Source organism: Balaenoptera borealis (genome assembly GCF_965194805.1).
Source record: "Balaenoptera borealis genome assembly, chromosome: 1".
In the NCBI taxonomy this organism is placed as follows: Eukaryota; Metazoa; Chordata; class Mammalia; order Artiodactyla; family Balaenopteridae; genus Balaenoptera; species Balaenoptera borealis.
Window position 1 is genome coordinate 112,088,670 of NC_138860.1, and position 24,568 is coordinate 112,113,237.

The window sequence follows — 24,568 nt, forward strand, 5'->3', positions numbered from 1 at the left end:
GTGCCTTGATCTTAGACTTCCCAGCCTCCAGAAACTGTGAGAAATAAATGTTTGTTGTTTAAGCCACCCAGTCTATCATATCTTTCTTACAGGAGCTTAAATGGACTAAGACACCTGTCTTCAGCTTCTCTTTCTAGCCTGCCTCTTAAAAAAGCCAGTGTCTTCTAGCCCTCTTCTCATATTCCCCCTATAACCCATCTCTTAGGTGACATTTGAGACAGCATACCCCCTCTACACTGAGGATTCTCAAGCCCTTCTCTGCAGCACCTGGATCCCATGGCCTGGTGAGCCACTCCATCCGGATGGCACACAGGTACCTCAGGCTCTACATCTTCTTCCATAAACTTGCTCCCCGCTCATGCTTCTGTACTGGAAGTTGATGGCTCAGTCATCTTCCAGGAGCTCCCATGTCTTTTCCCCCTATTCATCTTCCATGTCTAATCAATTATAAGTCTTCATGATTTTACTCCTAAACTCTTCTCTCATCCACCCCTTCCTCCTGTCTCTCCCACCAGTACTGTACTACTTCAGGCCTCATTATCTATTACTGCTTAAAATTCTGCAGTAACTTCCTAACTGGTCACCTGGCCCTAAATCTTCGTAGGAGGTCATTTCATTGCCCTTCTTTTTGACATTTCTAGAGATGGGAGGTGTACTGTACCCTAAAGGCAATACATTCCCACGTTTGAAAACTCTAAATTGCTAGAAAGTTCCTCCTAGTATTGAGTCAAAATCTGTGCCTTGCAATATCCACCTTATTCTTCAGTTAAATGGGTATAATAACCCTTCAGATACATGTCTTTCCCCTCCATATTATGACCATGTCTATTTGAGGCCAAATTAGTTGGTATGAGTAGACACCTAGGAATAAGACAAGAGGGAGTCTGGATTCGTTTCTCTAGGGAGTTGAACCAAGAATATGTGACCTGCCATCTTGGGACGAGAACATCCCAAACCTTCATATATATCAACACAGCCCTCATGTTCCCCAGGTTTTTCCTGTAAACATGTCTGGTTCTTTATATACTTTGGGAGACTTGGATTCTAGTTTTCAGGCAGTCCTTTACTGCATAAGTCTGAGCAAGTCACGAAAATTCAGGGCCTTGGTCATGTTTTCTCTTGTGAGATATAAATATTCTTGCTACTTATTTAATTCCAGAGACATCATATGATTCATGAGATCTGAGTTGTGTTGTATTAGGTATCTTGTCCCTCTAAGTCCAGCTGCTGTTTCCCTGATCCTGTCCATGACATCTAGCATGGTGTTAGTGTGTTTTTTAAAAAAACTTGTTAGATGAGTTATGTGAGTGTCAAGAACTTTGAACTCCTCTGGGAGAAATATATACCTTTAAAGTGGCATGTGTGTGAGGTGTATATTGGAAGCAGTGAAGTCGATGCTTGGCCAAAACCCATTTTGTGATGAGTCATTTAGTTTTACTGAAAATCTACTCCGTACTTAGCTCTGATATATAATGCACTTTCTGAGACAGTTGTTAGTCATGTACTATTTTGCAAAGAGAGAATTTGGAAAGTCATTTATTCCACCCACACACTGAAAGGCTTTCTGAATCTTTGGATTTTCCTTCACGTGTTTGGCATATCTCGTTTTTCCTTCCAATTACATCTCCTAGTGTCTTTCAATCACAATGCATTTTGTTTATTCAGTAATGCCTCATGCATTTGAGGTGAATTAAGGAAAGGATAGAATTTGGGTTTTGGGTGGTTTTTTGGGTTTTTGGTTTTTGGAAAGGATAGTATTTGAATTAAGTTGATTTTTATTTTCTGATATTCTTACTGAAGAGCAAATAAGGCATCCATTTTGGTGAACAGCTGTGTTCGAAATCACTCATAATTTGAATTAAGGTGTTGAATTAACAAGCTTGAATTACCAATGGTAAAGATCTCTGGTTTGGCTCTCTTTGTGTTCTGAACTTTGGTCAGCTGGTCTTCAAACCCTTATCCTGGGTCTGCCTTAGCCAGGGCAGTCTCTGTTTTTTCATTCGCTGTAGATGTTAACAAAACACTACTCTTACTGAATGGAATCTCACTGCCAGACGGAGCGATTAATATTTCACTTGTGTTGTCTTCTTTAGCTTGTGTGTGTGAGAGAGAGAGGTATTATCGGAAGTCACTTGAGGACATGGTTAAAGGGAGCAAAGCAGTTTAGAGGAGGTTTTCATCCGTCGAACTGGTACTTGGCTTTTATTTGAAGCCCTTCATTTCACTGACCCAATAAAGGATTAAGTGCAACCAGTGACCTTCAGCCTTCATCGTAAGTGTGGCACATCCAACTTCTCACTGGGAAGAATCAGAATACAGGGCTGCCTCATGGGGGTGATTTGGATGTCTGCTCCAGGAAATCATCATCTACATTTGATCTACAGGGAAGGGTACCTGCCATAGCTTTCAGCAGGGCAGGATGTTAACAAATGGCTTGTTGAAAATCTTATCGTGTTTCAGTTTATCTATTACCAGAGAAAGGTGAGACCCCCTTGGAGTTGAGCACTGAGTGAGCCCCTGGGTAATGCTTTGTCAAAAGGGTAAGAAACATGATGGACAAACCCACTGGGGCCAGGGGAGGGGGGAGGGGAGGAGCACTTATGGTGTAATGAGTGCATTCAGCAAGTTCTTTCACATGTGAGTAACCTTTGTGAAGGAAAAACGCTATTCTTGGTGTTGGATGTGCTACATTCTGTCACACTTAGAATTCTTCCTGCGGTTTTCAGACCGAAATCAGTCTCCTTCAGTGAAAAATAATTTTCAGTCCCTTGGTGTTTCATCAAAATAAAATTGAACTTCAAAAGCAGTAGCTTCATGATCTAGCAGGATGGGAGGGTGTGGGGAAGATCTTGCCCAGAGAATGATGGTGGATGAAAGGCAACAGGAGTTTAACATCAAAGGGAGCCGTGGGTCCCAATCAGAATGATTCTAATGTAATTAGTTTGGAATGGAGGATTAAGTTACTTCTGCCTGCTTAGAGAGTACGCTGCTTTAAGGCTCCAGTCTGCACAAATTAAAATTAGTCTTTTTTCATTTACACATATGGAAAGCAGAATTTTAATGCGAATTTCACAGAACCTTGATAAGCACGGAGTTCCACAGATATCCTCTTCATGTTTCTTATTCATGGTTTCTGAGCCTCTTTTGATAAGCATTTGATAAGGTTTGATAATGAATAAAATGAAATCTCTTGGACTTGGGCTCTCTGGGGGGTTTTATGGCATTTTCCTATCTGTGCTAGTGTCTGACGGCTCCTGTATCATCATTTGTCTGTGAAAAGGAAAATCACACAAAGTAAAAAAATGAAGCATCTTAATTTAACAGCAAATTGCAAATCAGTTTTTAATGGCACTGGAGTGAGAATCTGATGTAAAGTGTGGTAAATTACTCAGTTTTAATTATAAAATGGTAAAATGGCATCAAAACCCATCTGCAGAATCTTTGCTGAAGATGAGATTCTTTCTAGGATTTTGAAAAGAGAAATTTATATCTTCAAGGAACTTAAACGTTAGCATGAAATTACTTGAAGTATTTCAGAATGCTAAAACTTATTGAGATTTTATGAAATCTCTTTGCTACTGAGTCCTTTCTCAGAAGGAGCCAAAGGCCCTCACTGACATCAAATAAAATAAACACTGAGAACTTCAGCAAAACAACTTGTGATTTATTACTGTATATTCCCTTCAGATGTCTTGTCTCCTCAAAGAGGCTCTGTAGCCCACGTCAGGCCATGGAGCATTTCTTACTCATGTCTGCATCTCCCCTCAGGTCTAGCCTAGGAGGCCGAGCGGCACAGCAGGCACTTGGTAAGTCCTTGAGTTTAATCAAAGGCACAGTGCTCCCGTGACTATCAAGCTCTTGATTTAAACTGACTACCTGGGACTTCCCTCGTGGTCCAGTGGTTAAGCATCTTCCTTCCAATGCAGGGGACATGGGTTCGATCCCTGATCGGGGAACTTAAGAACCCACACGCCGCGGGGCAACTAAGTCCGGGCACCGTAACCACTGAGCCTGCGCGCTCTGGAGCCCGCGAGCCACAGCGAAAGATCCTGCATGCCGCAACTGAGACCGGACACAGCCAAAAATTTAATTAAAAAAAAAAAAAACTAACTACCTGATTGTTTCTGCAGAACTTTGGCCAACAGGGTGAAGTATTGTGTGTGTTAGGAAGCTGCCTCCAAAGACTGCGTCACTGAGCTTTAATCTCAGGATTGAAAGGAGCAGGTTCAGAGGCAAGGGGCCCAAGTGAGAGCAGAGGTCCGCATTTGTCAAGAGCCCAACACTTAACAGGCAGAGAGCCTCCGGGACAGCTCAGGGCCTTTCCCTGCTAGCCCACAGAGGACCTTGTGTGAATTAGAATTAGGCACCCTTTCCTCAAGACGCTATATTGCCATCTGCCAGGCAGCTGTTGTATACAAATTTTCAATGGCTGTTGACGAAGGGCGCCTCCTTAGATATAATGTCCCTATGTTGTATACATCCCGGAGCCAATGGCCAGGCCACTGTGTGGCCACCCACTGCGCTGGGCCGGGCTGAAATGCCCAACTGCCCATGCCACCATTTGCTTTTGTCTACCAAATATGAGATATAAAATTTGAATCTGACATTTTTTCTCTTTGGACTTCTAGTTACAAAATTAATTCTTTACTTAGGTAAAGACTTTGACTTTAATCACAGGTATTAGCATGAGAAACTATATTTGTCTAGCCTAGCACCCCAGTGGGAAAAGTTGGATTAGTAAATTCAAGCCTTTCTTCCCTTATCTTTGGATTGTAATAAAATATTTTTAGGCAAGCCATAAAGCCAGCGAGTGTCAGTCAAAGGTGACGCAGAACCCAGTATACAAATAGTTTCATTTCAAGGCCTTAGGATTGCCAGAAATGCCATCCCCTTTCATTCTATTCTACCTCAGATTAAAACAGTTGAAGGTTTGTACTAGAAATTGTTGGGCCTGAAACTGGTGGAGAAGTGGATTTTTGTTTTTCAGCCTGTGGTCAGGGTTAAGAGTGTCAGAAGTAATTGGGATTTATTCATTCTGTGGCTTCGTGATCAATTTATGCAGGTTTTCAACGGTAAAAATACCACTTGGATCTCTGAAAGCCCTTGATATACTTTGGAATTTGGTCATAAACTGGTTCACTGCTTAAAATTCAGCACAAGGCAGTGTTTCAAAGGGTCTGAAATCTCCAAAGAATCTCATTTTTAGGCGGGTTTTCTTGTAAGGCAACCCTAGATGCTAAAGAGGCTTGGTGAGGCTTCAGAATACTCCTGTAATGGTGATCAGAAGTGTGCTTTTTCCAGGGTGGAGGAGCTCCACCTCTTCATGTGTTTACAGCATTTGTTAGGGTTCGAGATGGCACAGCTGTCACATCATCGCATGTCTTGCTGGAGTTCAGTGGATCTGAGATGAGGGTCTTTCTGCACTCTGGCATTGCCCTGGCCACCTGGGGACAGTTCACAGCGGACTCAGAGGGGTTTCCCATGGGCTCATCAGAGGACATGGTCTTTGCTGAGACATTAGACAAATTTTACATGCAGTCGGACTTACAATTTTGTTTGTGATCATAACTTCTGGATGAGATTTATGGAAAAACATGACCTGTGGAGTTGTTTGGTACAACCCGATGAGTGGCCTGGACTTTTGTGGACCTCTCCCTCAGTTGAGTAGAGCGGCTCAGGGCAGAAGAGAGAAGCTTTTGTTTGAGAGCCTGATAGCTTTCTGGGTGTTGTGGCCCAACACTCTGAACTAGGACAGAATAGCCCAGAAGCTTGCTCCCTCCCTCCCTCCCTCCCTCTTCACTCTCTCCGCTCCCCGCCCCCTCCCTTCCTCTTTTCATGCACACATTCCCATCCTCCTTTTTTTATTTCAAGCAAGTTAATTCCCAACCTTGGTCATAGAATGAATGACTAGAAAATCATCCCAACCTTAAAAATTCAACAAAAAAACATATTGATGACTAAGCCTCCAAGGCCCTGAAGGACACATCATCTCTGTACCAGGACGTCTCAGCCCTCGTGCAAAACACACAACTTTCTTACACTCTCATGCTGCCACTCTGTCCTTTGTGCTGTGGACGTGTGGCCGGCTGGAGTAACCGCGTGTGCATGTTAGTACTGAGAAGCATGCCGCTGAGGGAAAGTGCCTTCTTACAGGTGCTCAGCGTCACCCTGCACAGAAGGAACCATTTAGTGCTACTCAAGACCCCAGCAACTGTTGACTTGGAACTGAAATAAACAGAATAAACATACCTACGCCTAAGTAGAAATTGGTAGTTCCAACTTCTAGCTTTTTTACTCCATCAGAACTATTGATAAATTCTCAAAGACCAAATATCTCTAAAACCTTCTGATGGGTTGTGTAATTCGTTTTTAAAAAAAACTCTTTAGTGAAGTAACTTTCTATTTTTTAGCTAAGAAGCATCTTTAGAGGGTTCAAATTCTACGTTGTTCCACATGAGCACCTACCGTGTGCCAGGCACTGTGCCAGTTCCTTTTTTTTTTTAATTCCAGGTGCATCAGGTCAGGTAGTCCTGTGAAGTGGGCACTATTACTCCCAGGTGCAGACAGACACAAGTTAAGAGAAGTCTGGAAAGGTGGTCAGGGTCACCTGTTTTTTTTTTTTCCTTGCTGTTGTATTGAGGTATAACTGACATACAGAACTGTTAAATTTAAAGTGTACAGCATAACGATTTGACTTACATACATCATGAAATGATGATCACAATAAGTTTAGTGAACATCCATCCTCTCCTGTAGATAGAAAATTAGAGAAATAGAAAAAATATATTGTTTTCCTTGTGATGAGAACTCTAGGATTTACTCTCTTAACAACTTTCATATGTAATGTGCAGTAGAGTTAAGTATATTGATCATGTTGTACGTTACATCCCTAGGACTTATTTATCTTATAACTGGAAGTTTGTGCCTTTTGACTCCTTCATCCAATTCCCCCTCCCCGCCCCCACCTCTGGTAACCACAAATCTGATCTCTTTTTCTATGAGTTTGTTTGTTTGTTTGTTTTTGAAGTATAGTTGACCTACAACACTATGTTAATTCCTGTTATGTAACATAGTGATTTGATACTTCTATACATTCATAATGATTACCATAAGTTTGGTTACCATCTGTCACCATACAAAGATATTACATAATTATTGACTATATTCCCCACACTGTACATTTCATCCCCTGACTCATTTATATTGCAGCTGGAAGTTTGTACCTCTTAATCTTCCTCACCTATTTCTCTCATCCCCCAGCCACACTCCCTTCTGGCAACCACCTGTTTGTTCTCTGTATCTGTGAGTCCGTTTCTGTTTTGTTATGTTTGTTCCTTGTTTTGTTTTTTAGATTCTACATATAAGTGAAATCATACTGTATTTGTCTTTTTCTGTCTGACTTATTTCACTTAGCATGATACCCCCTCTAGGTCCATCCATGTTGTGTCAAATGGCAAGATTTCATTCTTTTTTATGGCCGAGTAATATTCCATTGTGTATATATGCCAGATCTTTTTTATCCATTCATCTATTGATGGGCACTTAGGTTGCTTCCATATCTTGACTACTGTAAATAATACTGCTGTGAACATAGTGGTGCATATATTTTTTCTAATCAGTGTTTTTGTTTTCTTCAGATAAATACCCAGGAGTGGAATTGCTAGATCACATGGTAGTTCTATTTTAAATTTTTTGAGGAACCTCCATACTGTTTTCCACAGCGTCTGCACTCATTTACATTTCCACCAACAGTGAGTGAGGATTCCCTTTTCTTCACATCCTCACCAGCACTTATTATTTGTTGTCTTTTTAATAATAGCCATTCTGACAGGTGTGAGGTGACATCTCATTGTGGTTTTGATTTGCATTTCCCTTTTGATTTGTGATGTTGAGCATCTTTTCATGTACCTGTTGGCCATCTGTATATCTTCTTTGGAAAAATGTTTATCTAGATTCTCTGCCCGTTTTAAAAAATGAGGTTGTTTGGTCTTTTGCTCTTGAGTTGTATGAGTTCTCTGTATATTTTGGATATTAACCCCTTATCAGATATATCGTTTGCAAATATCGTCTCTTCAGTAGGCAGCCTTTTCATTTTGTTGATGGTTTCCATCATTGTGCAAAGCCTTATAGTTTGATGTAGTCCCATTTGTTTATTTTTGCTTTTGTTTCCCTTGCCTGAGGAGACATATCCAAAAATATATTATGAAGACCAATGTCAAGGAATGTACTGCCTATGTTTTCTTCTAGAAGTTTTATGGTTTCAGGTCTCACATATAAGTCTTTAATCCATTTGAGTTTATTTTTGTATGTGGCATGAGAAAGTAGTCCGGTTTGATTCTTTTGCATATAGCTATCCAATTTTCCCAGCACCATTTACTGAAGAGGTTGTCTTTCCTCCATTGTATAGTCTTGCCTCTTGGTCATAGATTAATTGCCCACACAAGTGTAGGTTCATTTCTGGGCTCTCTATTCTGTTCCATTGACCTATGGCTCTGTTTTTTATCACCTGTTCTTGACCAACCTCCAAACTCTTTCTTTTTCTCCCCACCCCGTGGCAAGGAAGCCACCACACAGAGGGTGAAATGGCAAAGCTTGGCTCCAGTCAGTCAGTGTTTACTGGACACCAGCTGCGTGCCAGCCACCAGGCTCTGGGAGCCCAAAGCAAGTAAGCCATGGCCTCTGCCCTCGAGGAGCTCATGCCTGGCAGACTGCATTGCCTCCACTGTGTCGAGTGTGTTAGTGGATTCCCTGCCCCCTTTGATAAAATCAAACTAACTCAGTGTGGCCTTCAAGGCCCTGCCTGCCTCATCCAACTCCCCTCTGGCCTCTCCCCATCCCCCAGCCTGGGCTCCAGCCAGGCTGCACAGTGGCACCTGCAGGTGGGTCACTGTCTCTGGACCATGAGAGAAGGCATGGAGGAGGGGCGTAAGGGACTGTGTGTTCATGAAGCCGTGGAAGGTCCTGTGACCAGGGCCCTGTGTCAGTGTGCCTCAGAAAGGGAGCTCAGGGCCAGATGGAGAAGGGCATTGCCTGCTTTTGGGTTTTATGTGTAGGATACTGTGAGCCCTTTGGAACATGTGGACCCTTTAAATAAAGTCCAAAAAACTTTAATGCCCCAAATCTGCTGACTCATGGACCCCACTCATGGACCCACTGCATAATGGCAGTACCCTTGCCCATCTCCCCCATCCATCAAGGCTCTGCCACTTATTTCTGGGGACCCACAAAGATGCCTCACGTAGGCATCCACAGCCTTCTCGTGACCTGGGCCTCCTAGCAAATTCAGACCTGGATCCCTGTATGAGGTGTCAGTATATGGCAAGAATGGTGCATCAGCTCACTGGGCTGCAAGGAATGTAATGTGGTCAAAGCTCAGGGATCTGGGAGGAGAGGGCGATGGGGGTCTGTGTCCCTTATGGACCAGGTCTGAGCCCTGGGAGAGTGAAAACCGGACACAATAAGCCAATCCATTTTGGGGGAGGAGGGGCTAGAAGAGACTCTGGATCTCACGTCAGCCCTAGCTGGGGCACCCCTTGACTAAAGTCTCTGAGGATATGATACTCTGTGGCTTTGTAGGTGGTGGGTTGTAGCACTAGACATGGGGGTAGGGAAATTGTCAGGAGGCTATTGTGAAAGTTCAGGGAGAATAGGACATGATAACCTCCACGGGGATTAGAATGGGCCTTGGTGAGAGGTATAATCAGGAATTTCTTGATCAGTGGAAGCCAATTCTGAGGGTTCTAGTTTGAGTAATGAGGGCAGTGGAGGTGCCAATGACTGGGAAAGGAGGAGAAGAGCAGGCTTTGCAGAAAAGGTGAGTTCCGTTTATCCATATTGGCATCTGAGCTCTGAAGTGGATTCTGGTAAATATCCCTACCACAGCAGCAACCCTAACGGCTGGAGAGGGAGATTTGGGCATCATCAGCACATTTCAAAGGACTCTGAACTGGCCTTGTGCCGCCTACCCCAGCCCCATCCAGTCTCTTCTGCTCACCGCAGCCAGACTGATCTGTCCAGAAGCATCTTTCTTTTGTACCTGTTGCCTTCCCAGGCAGAAAGTGTCAATGGCCCTCACCGTCTGGAGTGTGAAGGTCTCACCTCTTAGGCTACAGTGCCCCTCTGTCTGATCTGTCTGATCCCTGTCTTCCTGGCTCAGGACTTCTCTGGTCACAAGTGACAGGAGTCCAGCGCAAACTAACTGAGGTATCAGGGGAGTCTGCCAGTTAACATAATCAGCGGGGGTTAGGGATGTGTGTGCCACTGGGACCCTTCCATCTCCTGCTCCTCTTCCCTTTGCACAATGATTTCATTCTCTCAGCCCAATCTGGTCCACATAAGGTGAAGCAACCTCCATTCTTCCAGTCTCATGACGTTTTCACAAGAAGGTAGGGTGTCCTTCACTCAGTTCCCTTAGAAAGATCCCAGGAAGAACTTTGGTTAGGCCAGCTTGGGTCAGGGACTTAGCCAGGTCAGCCAGCAATGTCCAGGGAGGTAGGTTTGAACCACATACTTAGAGAAAAGATGGAGCTCTCCTGGGGAGAGAAAAGGGGTGCTTGGGGTGTTAGGGGGAGAGGCTCCGCCTGCTCTAGCCCTCTCCTCCCCAAACAGCACCTTTATCTGACCAGGCCCAGCTGTTCTTAGCTCAAATGCCCAAAGCACCCTTACTGTTCTCAAGTTTTATCCTCAAGGGCCAACCCTGATACCCCGTCTTCTCCTTCCTACCCCCCCCCCCACCCCATATGGGGCCCTTTTGACACGGGAAAACCAAAGGATAAAGAGGGAGCGTAACTTGCCCAGGCTAAGGAGCTGGAGGGGCAGGGATGAGATCCCAGCATTCTGTCTCCAGAGCCCAGGGATGTGTTAAACTATTCCCTGTGTGGGCTTCTAGGAGAATGTGCCCTCCTGAGGGTAGGGACCCAGCCTGTTGTCGCCCGCCGGCAGCCTGAGGGTTGGCAAACTGCTTGGTCACCATTGTTGTTGGCCCCAAGATGGCGCCTCCGCAGTCTTTTCCTTTCCATCCACAGCTCCCAGCCTGGGGATGTGGTCTTTCCTGGTAATTTGCACAATTTAAAATTCTGTGGGAACTGGGAAGCTTTCCTTCCAGGCAGGGAGAGAATAAAATATTAGTTATAACGCAGATGCCATCTTTTCCTAATCCTCTCAGCGGCCTCCCACAGCGGCTCTGGGGCTTTCCCCCCGATGGTGGCGAGCACACGTACCTCATCCCCCGGACTCAGGAACACAAACCTCCTGAGACTCTGGGTCCCATTGTTGTGCCTGATTTGAAATGCAGGATCGCACATCACACAGCCGTTGCAAGAGGAGACCCTGAGCTCCATTCCTCCCTGGGCTGGAACAGCTTTTGCTTCCTCAGAGAACTGTTGACATGTGGGTTTCCTTGTTAATCGAGGTTCCCAGCACGTCGGTGGAGCTGGCTCTGTGCCTCCAGAATGTGTTTTCCAACCATCTCCTGGGCTCCGGCTATTCCAGCCTGTCAAGACCAGACTTGCCTGCGGTGTGGGGCTCCAGAGATGTTCATTCCAGATTAGAGTGATTTTCGGAGGCGGCCTCAGCAAGCTAGGACTGGTCCTGGCCGTGTAACCAGACCAGAGGGCCTGGGGCAGGTGGCCAGCGAGGCTTCTGAGGAGGATTGAGGTAGCCAGTGGGCACTTAAACAAGTACCAGGCTGCTTTCCTCCCACATGCTGACCCACCCACCATGCCTGTGCATCAGACCTTAAACACCTCAAACGTAAACTGTTCATTTTATTTAACCAGGTGAGTAGCATTCTGACATAGGCCTATAAAAACAGTTAACAGTTCGTGCTGTCTGTGTGCCACGGTATGTTATAAGCGCTTTACAGATATTGATCCATTTCATCCCTATTAACGTCTCGTCATATGTTATTATCCCCATTTTGCAGACCAGGAGCTCTACAGAGAGGTAAAGTCACTTGCCCAGAGCCACACAGCTGGTGAGGGGCACAGTGGCCTATGGATGGAGGGGGCAGGCTGGCCTGAGCTCTTAAACACTGTGCTATAACATCCGTTGACATCAGGGTTATGAAAATGCTGGCAGTAGGAAAGTAGTAGTAGCTAGACTCAGATTTCCATGAAAAGCAGCAATGATAGTAATTTATGAATTTTCTGGCTAAACTTCAATTCGGTTGGACAGTTGTGGGCCTCATCCATCCCGTTTGCTGTAGTTATCCGTTTACCTACCTCTCGTCTCAGACCCCAGAGCTAATGACTGGGACCGGAAGAAGTTTTAGAGGTGGAGCCATGTGAGTGGGTAACCCTGACACAGTAGTTACTAAGCCCTGCCTCCATCCCTCCCTCCCTTTCTTCTTTCCTTTCTTTCCTGCTCAAGGTATACTTATTGCTTAATTTACGTACATAGCACATTTTCTTACACCTCCTCCCCACCCCCCAAAAAAAAGGACTGCTCTCAAATCTCTGATGGATCAGACTCAGGCAAGACTTGGAGTAGAAGATACGTGTCCAGCCTGCATCTTTCTCTTATGGTGGCTGCGGGTGGATTTGGTCCCTGGAATGAACCTGGCAAGACTCGTGGCAGAATGTTCTTGATCCAAAGCCTAGCAGCTTCCCTTCCTCCGGAGGTTGTGCCCCAGCTGCTGTGTGTGGTGGAGCTCAGGATGGCCAGGGCCCGTGCTGGTGCAGTGAAACCCTATTCCATCTCTGGCCTCCCCTCGCTGCCACCTCCTCTCCTCAAGATAAGAGGCTCGAGAAACAAAGAATCAGACTTATCTTCCAGGAATGAAGTTCAAATTTAGGGGCAAATAGTTAGAGAATTTGAGCTTGAAGAAAAAGTTGTGTTACTATAAGGTGGTCATTGGTAACATTTATAGCATTTGTTTGAGAGATCGATTATTTGTAATTATTTTCTTGCTTTCTCTGGCAGTTGAAGAACATAAGGTCCAAAGGTCAGTGAGTACTGCACTTCCATTCAGTGTAAACTACTTTCTTATATGGTCACCCCTCGCCAACCACGGGGTTGACAGCCCATCAAAGTACCTACCTACAGTGGCAAAATCAGAGTCAGCAAGGTCAAGATGTCATAAAATAGGCACCTGGGAAAAATAAAAGTTGCGTTAATATATGTGATTAAAACAATGAGTGAAAGTTCTAGAAGGCCTCCTCCCCCAAATAACCACTATTTTAATCATGAGAGTGACCGTATGTGGGTGACTTTTGAATTGCCTCTTCAGTTGTTTGGGAGACATTGCCCACATCATCTGTAGATGCAGAAGCTCCCAGAGGCCCCCTTGGCTCCTTTTAATGCAGTAGAACCAGCCCTCACTGGCTTGAAATGAAGAGCCCTTTGCAATTCTTGCTTTCTCTGGCTCTGGCTCCCTCCCTTCCTTCCACCCGCTCCCCCTCCACCCCCTCCCTCTTCATCTCCCTCCCTTTCCCTTCTCCTCTTCCCCGTTTAAAATACAAGTCTGGACAACTGTGTAACCTCCTAACTTTTCACAAATTATGCAAGAGCTTAAGGGCATATTTTCTGAAGTCTGGTCTTCTGTTCCAGATTATTTGAGAGTCAGTGTTACGGATCTTTTCTCTCTTCTCTAGGTACTTCCCTAGAGTGCCCCAGCTCCCGAGTCTACAGGGGGAGAGAACAGTAATTGTGGACTTTCCTCTAAGGAGTTAGGACAGAAGTAACGAGAACTGATTTTTTATTTTTGGTAACAAGTGCAAAACAATATTATCTCAAAACCTGAAGTAAAAGATTGCCCCATATAAAATGCTACAAAAGACCTTTGATGTTTATGAGATGCTGAGAAAGAGAGAGGGGGTGGGGGAATGGGACGTGGCCTGGGTGTTGGCTATCAGGGAGCGAGGAGAGTACGGGGATAGCTTTCGGGGTCTGGGCGGACACAGTTTCAGTGGAGGGTTACACAGAGGATAGGACCTGCTGGTTGCTGCATTTTCAGAGCTCAGACCAAGAAGAAGTGGACCCAGGACTCAGCACAAGGGATTTAGGCTAGGTGTACAGACTGTCAGGGTGGCTAAAGAGAGGCCAGGGTCACAGAATCGGTTAGGATTTAGCTCAGCTGCCAGTGACAGGAACACCCAAAATAACAGGCTTAAAAAAGCTAGAAGATCACATGGAAGACCTGGAGGCCAGCACTCCAGGGCTGGAGTGCTGGCCTCACCGTTGTGAGGGACCTGGGCTCGTTCAGGCCTTCTGCTCCCCTATTCCTATGGTTTGGCCTCTTCCTCATTATCCAGGATGGTTTTGCAGCTCCAGCCATCACATCTCAGCTTGGAAGTCCCACCAACATGGCAGTTTACCCTTCCTTGGCCAAAACTTAGCCATGTGGCCACATCTCCCTATAAGAGAGAAAGACTGAGGAATGTCAGTCATCCTTTAGCTGTGTGGCAACACACCCGGTTAAACCAGGGCTTCAAATAATTTGAGAGGAAACAGGAGAACCTCCATAACTAAGAAAAGTCATAGACATTGGGTTATTTGTTCATTCAGTGAGTACGGAGTAACCATTGTGTTCAGGCATTGCTCGAAGGCAGCAGGGAAGAAGGCAGATGGGCTTCTGGTCTCGTGAAGCTTATTATCTAGCAGGAGGCAAGACAGACAATAAACGAATAGCAAATGCGGCCTGGTTGACCATCTATATTCTGTACTCAAGTCTTCCCAACGAGCTGTCTTCAGATGTACCTGTACATAATTAATGATCGAAGCCGAGAGTGTCAAACATCAGTGCTAATGCCTGCGGGCGCCGTGGGCAGCCAACATCAGTATCTCTTTGATAGGTATTCAGCTCCTCCGTCAAACACTCTGTGAGAAGAGTGGTGGGGAAGAGGAGGAGGGAGAAGTCAATCATTAGTAAGCCAGAGCCCCACCTTGAAAACAGCCCGGGAGTCATGCTGTGGCCAGTGCCCTCGTGGGCTGAGGATGAGAATCCAGCTGTAAAATCCCAGGTCTTTTTCTTCTTCTTGAGTGGAGGAGGTTTGGGGGGCTCTTTCCTTGCTAAGGTGCAGGGCAGTGTGATGAGGATAGTTTTGTGATTCCTACAGGCCTTTGAGGCCAAGCTGGGGAAGTTGAGAAAACACCAAGGACACAGCCTTTTCCTGCTCATATGACCTTCAGCCACAGTCCCTGAGCCTGGTTTTGCCGGGAACCAGGAAGGTGTCCAAGTTCAGTTCACATGTTGTAAGTGGGCGTGGGTTCTAAATTAAACCCGGAACAAGTGCTACCCACCCAGAACTCCCGTCCCGGCCGCTGTGCAGTGACCTAGATTCAGTGATTCTCAAACTACTTGAGGTGAAGAGCCAGTTCTTTGTTTTGATATAAGTTTCCTTTTCCAATCTGTCATAAAAAAATGAAATATCAGAAAAATGAAATTAAAATCACATACAAAATACAAACTCAGACTTCTGTTAGTGGATTCAAGAGACATTACTCTGTCCAATTGCTCTAAACGTTTCTAAAGGCAAACTCGATCCTGAAGTGGAGTTTGCCAGGAGCAAAGAATTCAGAGCCATCACGACAGCCCAGGGACTGCGCTTTGGGCAGCACTGTCCTGCAGGCCTGGGACCACGGGCCGGCTGGGACTCTGTCCTTCCCAGCTCTGTGTTAGGACAGCTCTGAAGGAGAATGAGGAAGCTCGCTGGGTGGCCTGGCGCATCTCTCCCTGGCGCCCCCTGCCCTGCTCCCCACGTTTTCAGCTGCTACCCGAGTAGACTGATAAAAGGAGCGGCTTGGCCGATTCTCCTATCATAGTCCCCGAGTGCAGGTGAAAATTTTACTACACGCTCTCTGCAGCCAGAGAAATGAAAGTTCACAGCTAACTGTAATCATTATCCAGCCTCCTCTACCTGACCGGGGCTTTGGGCATATACTGGTTTGATTAGCAAAGCAGCCGACCGCAAGGCCGGCGTCTCCAGCCGGCTGGCCTGGGCTCGCCGGCCCCAGCAGGCTGGGAGGTCACTGGTGACCCTGTGTTGCAGTTCTCCAAGGAGAGGCACGTCATGGACAGGACCCCGGAGAGGCTGAAGAAGGAGCTGGAGGAGGAGCTGCTGCTGAGCAGCGAGGACTTGCGCAGCCACGCCTGGTACCACGGCCGCATCCCCCGACAGGTACCTGCCCCCGTGCAGGGTCACGCGCCCAAGGCCACCAGGAGCGAGCCCCGGTTCAGCCAGCGCGCACTACTACAGGGTGGCCTGTGGCGACTTAACGTAGGCCCGTCTCTAAGGAGACCTTGGGAAGAGCTACGGTCAGGAATCCAAAGTACGTTTCCCTGTGGCCGCCGGTGAGTGGATGAAGGGAGAGCAGGTGTTCTGTGGTTCTGTAAACAAGGCGCAGGCAGGAGGCAGCAGTGCAGGGTGGTACCTAAGGGAATATGAGGCTGGGCTGTGGTTCAGCTAATTGAACTCTTGGCCGGCTGCCTGCAGCCTCATACCCTGTGGAGCCTGCTTCCTTCTCAAGGCAGTGGTTTAATTTCAGGTGAAGAGAGGGTATCATCAGGGCGGGTGACCCAGAGCGACAAGGCCGCCTATGCCCTAGTGGGGCCGGCACTTATTCACTCTCCATCCCTCCCGTCCCCGGCCCCAGGCCCGGGGGTGGGAAAGAAGAGGAATTATACCAGCGACCACAGACTCATGGCCAGAATGTACTTTGTGTGATTGTCCTTTGGGTCATAGCCTTGAATGATGTTTCTGTATTTAATAGTATAGAAATTGAAAAATAGAATAAGTGCAGAATTGAGGCATAGAGTTTCCCTTGGGTTTTTATTGTAACCTGATCTGACCAGTCACGCAGGACAACGTGACAGGAAAGGGGTGGCCGAGGGTGAGGGAAGGGCATCATGTTGTGACCGGTTTTTTTTAATGTAGCAGCTTTCTCAGCATCATCAAAGAAATAATCCTGATTCTAACTTTGTTTTTTTTTTCTTCTTTTGGTGTAAAATCGATTGTAGAAAAGAGAGTAAAAAGAAGAAAATTAAACTCTTACCTGTAATTCTCCCTTCTGGAGATAACCACTGTGAACATTTCGATATAAATCCTGCCAGACTTTTCCAAATCAAGTATGAGCTCATGCTGCATAGAACTTTGCAGCCCACTTTCTTCCCTTAGTGATATATCCTGGGAATTTTCTCCTGCTCTGAAATGATCTTCACCAGTCTCCACTGTCTGTGTCCACTGTTTGCTTTCTCCATTCTGTATTGGACACTCTCCCCAACATCCTTGAAGATAACTACTGTTCATGACTATCATTATTTCCTCAGGCTCAATTCCAAGAAATGGAATTTCTGTGTGGAAACATTTTTAAGGCTAAGATGCAATTTTAAGGTAACCATGGTAGCATACTATTCTAAGCTAGTGGATCAAATGTTGGTGTGTCCTAGAAAACTTATCAGAGTTTATAAATCTGATGTCTGTCACCACCATCATTCTCCTTATCGTGAGCATAAAATTTGTTTCCCATTTGCCATGAGTGTAAATTGTCAGCTATACATCATTCCCGATTGTATAACTAAAGACTGTGACAATAATAATGATAGTTATAGCCAACACTTTAGTCCTTTAAATCTTTATAGCTCTTCTGTAGGTGACATTATCCCCGTTTTACAGATGATGTAAACCGAGTGTAACTTGTCCATGTAACTCGTCACCCAGACAAGCCAGAATGCAAACCCAGGCAGATTAGCTACAGGAACAACCATACTACAACACAGTATAAATTCTCCTTTTGTTATAAACACCAGCATCATTATAGCTAATGATTTTTTTAGCATCTACTGTGTTCCAGGCACTGTACTAGTGCTTTGCATATAGTATGTATGCAGGTATGTAATCTTCCCAATAACTCTGTGAGATGAGAGACCCGGCCCACTGTGTTCCAGGCCCTCCCGGGTAATCGGTGTGCCCAGAACCACACTCAAGGGTCGATTCCACAGTGCCTGGACTCCACCTGCATGTGGACCCTCCTCCCCACCGACCAGGCCTGGAGAGGGGTGTCTTAGGAGAGGGCTCTGAGGGTGACTCGTAGATGACAACAAACACCCTCCTCCAATTGTTGGGGAAAGGGGGAGAATCAGACCCACCAGACACATATTTTCTCATTTATTTTCCATCACTTCATATCCTTCAGGTCTGCATAAATATCATCTTCTCCTGATACCCTCCTAACCACAGTATTTAAGAGGACAGCCCGCATCCCGATTTACTTCTTCCTTAACTTTACAACATCTGACATACCGTACCTGTTGCTTGTTTGTCCTCACTAAAATAGAAGCTGTCCGCTAAAAACAGAAGCTCTGAGACAGCGGGGACTCTCGTCGGCTTCATTCACTGCTATAAACACAGTGCCTACAGTAGTACTTGGCACATAGTAGGTGATCAGCAAATAGCTCTTAAATGAATGAGTGGGTCTTCTAAGAATTTGGCATTTGACGAAATGAAGAGCCGACTGGGGAAGAAGAGACATAATAGCATTGTCCTCTGTTGGCCCAAGGAAGTGGGGCGCAGCGCAGCTAAGCTTGCCTTGGCTACCCCTCACTCACTGTTTTGTCCCAAAGGTGTCAGAAAACCTCGTGCAGCGGGACGGTGACTTCCTGGTTCGTGATTCCCTGTCCAGCCCCGGAAACTTTGTCCTGACCTGTCAGTGGAAGAACCTCCCTCAGCACTTCAAGATCCGCCGGACGGTCCTGCGGCTCAGTGAGGCCTACAGCCGAGTGCAGTACCAGTTTGAGACGGAGAGCTTCGACTCCATCCCCGGCCTGGTGCGCTGCTATGTGGGCAACCGGCGGCCCATCTCCCAGCAGAGCGGAGCCATCATCTTCCAGCCCATCAACAGGACAGTGCCCCTGCGGTGCCTGGAGGAGCACTACGGCACCTCCCCCAGCCGGGCCCAGGAGGGTAGCCTCATCGAGGGAAGGCCGGACGTGGCCAAGAGGCTGAGCCTCACCATGGGCGGCCCCCAGGCCCGAGAGCAGAGCCTGCCCAGGGGCAACCTCCTCAGGTGGGTCAGGGCCTCCTTGGTCAGTGTTGGGAGCGTGGGGGACCCTCTGGCCAGGAGCAGGCTTAGCTAGGCGGGCGTGCTCCCCCAGGAGCAGAAGAACCATGAACGACGTTAAGAAGAATGTCAAGTGTCACTGGAATAACTGTCACGAGGCAGTGCGTGATTAGTTCCCAATTGAGTTAGTGCCAAAAATAACTGATGCAGTTGCTGAGGAAGGGGACGGCTGAGTGGGAGAGACCTCCCAGCGAAGGCGGTAAGGGTTCCGGCTAGGCTGAAGGCTAGGGAAAACGTGGACAGATGCTGCAAAGGGAAGGGTATTCCCAGGGAGGGAGGGGGCTCAGCATGAGCGTAAGAGTAGAGGTAGAAAAGGGGCGAGCATTGCTTGGAGTGAGGACACTGGTGGAGCTGGAACACAGGGTCCGTGCAGGGGGCTGGCAGGGGGAGGTTTAGGGAGGTGACTGACCCCCACCAGATCGGGGAGGCCTTAATGCCAAGCTAGGGGATTGGAGGAGCCTCAGAGACTCAATGTGGGGAACGGGATGTCCTAAGAATTGGACGGGACAGCGCTGTGCAAGAGGAGTGAGGAAGGGGAGGAGCCGGAATAGCAGCTAGTGAGCCGTGGAGGGTCAGGCTGTGCGGGTGGAGTAGGGCGAGGGTCAGGAGACTCAGACCCAGCCTTCCTGAGACTCTTCTGCATGAGGGGACGATGGAGAAGGGCAAGTCAGACACCGCGGGAGGGACCGGAGGGCGAGGACTTCGGAGGAAAAACCAGCTGTTCCATCTGAGACGCGACTGTGGGCTTGCTGAGGGCCAGTGTCCAGCAACAGTTCTGGGGTTCAGGAGGGAAGTTAGGCCTGAAGGCTTAGCTGAGGGCTTGGTCCAAAGGGAGAGGGTGGTTGACTAGGTCAGAACAGACCAGAGTCCTAAGACAGGAGACGTCAAGAGCCTGGGGGCTGCAGTCTGACCCTCGGGGGATCTCGGGGAGAAGAGTTCAGAGAAGTGGAGGTTGAGCTGAGGCGCCCCGCTGTCAACTGTGAGTGGCGGGCCCTGTGTTAACACAGGACCTGTCTCTCATGGAGAGAGGAGGCCTTGTGCCTATTATCTAACCGCCAGGAAAGGAAAGCAGGCAAGAGGCAGGCAGGGTAGGGTCCCAGCCCCTCAGTTACACGGCTCCCCTTCTCCAGCTCCCTGGCGTCCAAGCTTGCACAACATATTTTATTCCACTCACTGGTTTTCTTTCTGGGCCAGGAGGAAATGTCATAAACTGTAATCTCTAGACTGCAAAAATTCAGAAGCAAAATACAGGACTCTGTGAGTAATACGAATGACGGCTGTGTGCTACTAGGAAGCTCTGGGAGATGTTAGTCAGCGTCTGGCGGTGGACCCTGCCGCCTGCCCTCAAATGCTGGTCCACCCCCGATCTGCTCGACCCTGGACAAGCTACTTACCTGCTCTGGGCCTCAGTTTCTTGGAAAGGTGGGGCTTTTGAGGGTTAAATGGTTTAAGATCTGTGAAGTGCTTCGAACAGCGCCGGCACATAGAAAGTGCTAGGTGAGTGTTCATAATCCTAATAATTATTGTTTTCTGGAGAGCAGTAGAATGCAGGACTCAGGGCAGTTGCAGGGAGGGAGGCAAGAGCTGACATTTAGAAATTCTCCTTTTCATGGACATAAGATCGGACGTGAGATCCCTTAAAATATTAAAAGGGGGCCTCTCTTCTGTTTCTTTTGCGGGGGCGGGGGTTGGCTGCTGAACTGGTGAGTAGGCAGTCAGTGTCGTGAACAGAGCCAGGATGACCCACAGGACCCCTGCCAGGAACGGTGCTGGGGAGGAAGGCCGCCTGGTCAGCCCTCAGCAGCCTGGGTTTAAAATGCGGATTTTTTTTTTTAAAGATAAACAAAAGAAAGGCTGAGAAAGTCACTAAGTCGACGATACAAACCTAACAGAGCCACTCTTCGGATTGCCCTTTGAGAGCAGAGCTCCCTAAGCCTTGTCACCCCTTGGCACAGGTTGCAGGCCCAGAGATGCCTAATCGTAGGAGTGGCGTGGGCTCAGCACGGAAGATGCCCCGAAGCCCTGCCCCTCCGCGCCAGCGGCTCCACACCTTCCCTGACGTCAGGCCTGCTGGTTGGCTGCCCGCCGGCATAGGCGTGCGCTCTGCCAGGTTGCATTCCGGGCCGGTGATGGGGCCCTGGAGTCCGACCGCTGGCGGTGATCACTGCTTAACTATCGCCTCGCCGAAGCTATTGCCTTTTGGAATTTGCCCTCTGCCCTGCTTTATCTCTGAGGCGTTGCTGGAATTTCTCTGTTGCTGGAAGTTTGGGGGGGGGGGGGTTTGGTTTGTTTTATTTCTTTGGTGCTTGCAAAGGTAGGAGAGAACTTGGCGATGTCTGTAACATAAGCTTGTCGGGGGCGTTGGAGAGGGGGAGGCCGATTCAAGTTCATTACGACTTGGCTGGTGCAGTGCTTTCTGTTTCAGCAAAAGAGAAATTCTGTCCTTTGGTGCTAATTAGAGAAATTCCCAATCTGAATTGGCAAGGGACAGAGGAATGCTAGCTGATCTTGTCGTTTCGTTCCACCTTTCCCTGTGCGGCTGTGCTCCGTGCCTCGCAGCTGCTGCTTGGTGACCCCACCAAGTCCCTTTTCCCGACTCGGCCCGAGGAGGCTGGCTGTGGGATCCTCCTCGACGCTCCTCGGGCAACCCTGCAGGTTATCTGGGGGACGCTGAGATTTGCACTGAAATGGAAACTGCCCCACAGCTTCCTTCCTGACCGTGGCACTGTGAGGCCTGGTGGAGAATGCATGTTAGTTACACAAGTCTTTCCTTCTGGGTCTGTAAGTAATTTTAGGCGCTGTTAAAAGTACACATTCCAGTTCATCAGATTTTCCTGAGAGTATCTTGAAACCTTTACCCTGATCTGCTCAACAGGATGGAAGGGCTCAGAGGAGGCAGCCTAGGACCTAACTGGATTGGTCCTGGGGACGTGGGGCACAGCCCACGGCACAGTCATGTACTAATCGCCCCCATCAGTAATTTCCACCCTCCACCAGACATTCCTTTACTCTTAGGCTGTGCGGGAGCATCTCATTCTGAGCAATCTTTTTTTTTTTTAAACTTTCCATGACGTTGCCTAAAGGTTTTACGATTTAATGACATGTTTCTGCCCCACTTGTCTTTTGCTTCAGAAATAGAGAGAAGAGTGGTAGCCAGCCAGCCTGCCTGGATCACATGCAGGACAGAAGAGCCTTGTCCCTCAAAGCCCACCAGTCGGAAAGTTACCTGCCAATTGGTAGGTCTTTGGGAATTTGGGAGGAGGAGGGTGACAGCATTCCCCTGATTTCCTTTAGGCTGTTTCGCCTGCTCCATCTGGTCACCTAATTTGGGAATGACAGAAGACTCCATGTCTGCAGGCTGTAGGATGAGGGGTTTGTAGAACTATATCCAGATGCAAATCAGTGAGCTGGACGCTTTATGGGTGCTAGCTTTTACGCCTCATAACAAGCCTTCAAGGTGGGCATGGTTATCGTCTTTGCGGCTGAGGAAACTGAGGCACAGATATTAAGTGACCTGCCTGGGTTCATCTGTCTAGTAAATGGTGAAGCCAGCATTTGAACCCAGGTTTCCTGATTCTAAGCCCAATTGCTAACTGGTGGTCTTCATAATGAATGCACCTCCCCCTTAGTCTCCTCCCTGGGCAGACGGTGAGTCGGTCAGTCCTGGGGCTCCCGGTAGAGACCTCTCTTCCTCTCCATTCTCCTGCCACAACCAGAAGAGTGAGATGGTATGGAATGTGGGGAAATCAAGTAAGCAATTATGTTAATAGGCGACGGGATTGTTTTTCGTTTTTTTTATAACCGACCTTCCTTGGGGAACCACAAGGTGATTTTCCTGCTGCCCCTTTGTAAACCGCTTGGATGTGGGTTATCTCAGTGTCTTTTTCTCCCTTCCCCGTGTGTCTCTATCTCTTCCTTAAAGCTGGCTGGGATCCACCCTGGCTTTGAGAGTGACTCAGGGCCCCCCCTTTATGCTAAAGTCTTTATGCTAAAGACTTGTGTTTCTTAGGGCGAGGTTAGATTACTCACTGCCCTCCAAGCTCAATGTAGTTCCCTGTTCTGAATGTACTAACCTTGTGTGACCATAAAATGACATTGCTGCCCAGCTGTCGGTAGTCGCTGGGATTTAGAATTCCCCCGGAAGTGGGGTGGGGCCATCTTAGCCCTTGACATGCTCTAGACTGCTTCTAGACTGCTCTAGACTGCTCTAGATCGGGCCTGCGGTGGTCATACTGACTTTCTTTTGCGGGCGAAATTCGAAAACCTAGGGCCTGAATTGAGGGCCAGGAGCTGTCACTCTAGTTTTGTCTGTTTCATGTTCCTCGCACAGCTGAGCTTTTTCTGACCCTCTCTTATCCTCCACAGGTGGTAAGCTGCCCCCTCAGTCCCCAGGTGTAGGCACAAGACCCTGCCCAAACTCACCGGTTTTCAGGACAGGCAGCGAGCCCACCCTGAGCCCAGCGGTGGTTCGGAGGGTCTCCTCGGACCCTAGGGCAGGGGGGGCACTGAGGGGCTCAGACAGCCAGCTATGCCCCAAACCTCCCCCCAAGCCCTGCAAAGCGCCCATGCTCAAGGCTCCCCGGTCTCCATCCACCTGGCTCAACTCAGAGGCCAACTACTGCGAACTGAACCCAGCCTTGGCCGCAGGCTGCGACGGGGCAGCACGACCGCCCTTCTGTGCCCAGGACAGCTACGTGGACCTGCTGACCGCCAAACAGAACGGCGGGCCAGCTGCCCGGAACTCTGACACCAGCTACTTGATCCTTGATGACAATGACGGGGCAAAGCCTTGGGAGCCGCTGCCGACCCAGAGGGACAAGGGGCAGGAGGACGAGGGTACATTCGTGACACCCCTCCTGGAGACTGCCTCCTCCTTCAAGCCCAACGACCTTGAGTCGAAGCTCCTTCCTCCTGAGAACAAGCCCCTGGAAACTGCGATGCTGAAGCGTGCAAAAGAACTGTTCACCAACAACGACCCCAAGGTCATCGCCCAGCACATGCTGAACGTGGACTGCAAGGTAGGTGACCGGCGGGTGGGTTTGGTTGGACTTCCGAATGTTTGGAAGGAGGATCTGTCTGGGCCTCATTCTGCCTTACCTTGTGACTGCTTTGCTCACAGGAAAACTCAGATGATAACCTGGGTGTGGGGATTTATTTAAGGGGTGGGGACCACAGGCCAGGACAACCTTTGCCCAGGCAGGAAGCTTGTACAATTCACCTGAGACAGAGGGATGCAGGCTGCTACCCAGGGCCGTGCCTTCCCTCTCCTACCCCTGCTGTGTCCTTCTCCCAGCTGGTATGGATTTTCAAGTTCTCCCCCAGCCTCAACTCCATCACAACTGGTGAAGTCAAGTCCAAAGAAGAGTAGATTGTAGATGAAAATGTAGTTTCTGGAGTAGCAGAGCCTTGGTTGTTTTTATTTTCATTGTACATGCTACATATGTACATTATATATTTGTTTTATTGTTATGAAAATGGTCTTTAGGATAAACATTTTTAAAGTTACTTGCTC

General features: G+C 47.8%; 1 protein-coding gene across 5 annotated transcripts in view; it reads left to right on the top strand.

Moving 5' to 3' along the window:
• The window catches only part of BCAR3 (BCAR3 adaptor protein, NSP family member), a 201,940-nt gene that overhangs the window by 156,702 nt on the left and 20,670 nt on the right, over positions 1-24,568 (top strand). For 4 of the 5 annotated variants that reach the window (XM_082384084.1, XM_082384083.1, XM_082384086.1 and 1 more), the window contains 4 exons: positions 15,990-16,118; positions 18,560-19,002; positions 22,189-22,292; positions 23,422-24,074. In XM_082384084.1, coding sequence (XP_082240210.1) covers positions 15,990-16,118; positions 18,560-19,002; positions 22,189-22,292; positions 23,422-24,074 — 1,329 coding nt within the window. Of the gene's footprint in view, positions 1-15,989; positions 16,119-18,559; positions 19,003-21,162; positions 21,371-22,188; positions 22,293-23,421; positions 24,075-24,568 lie in introns of those variants that run through there. The other variant, XM_082384087.1, reaches the window with a different exon arrangement.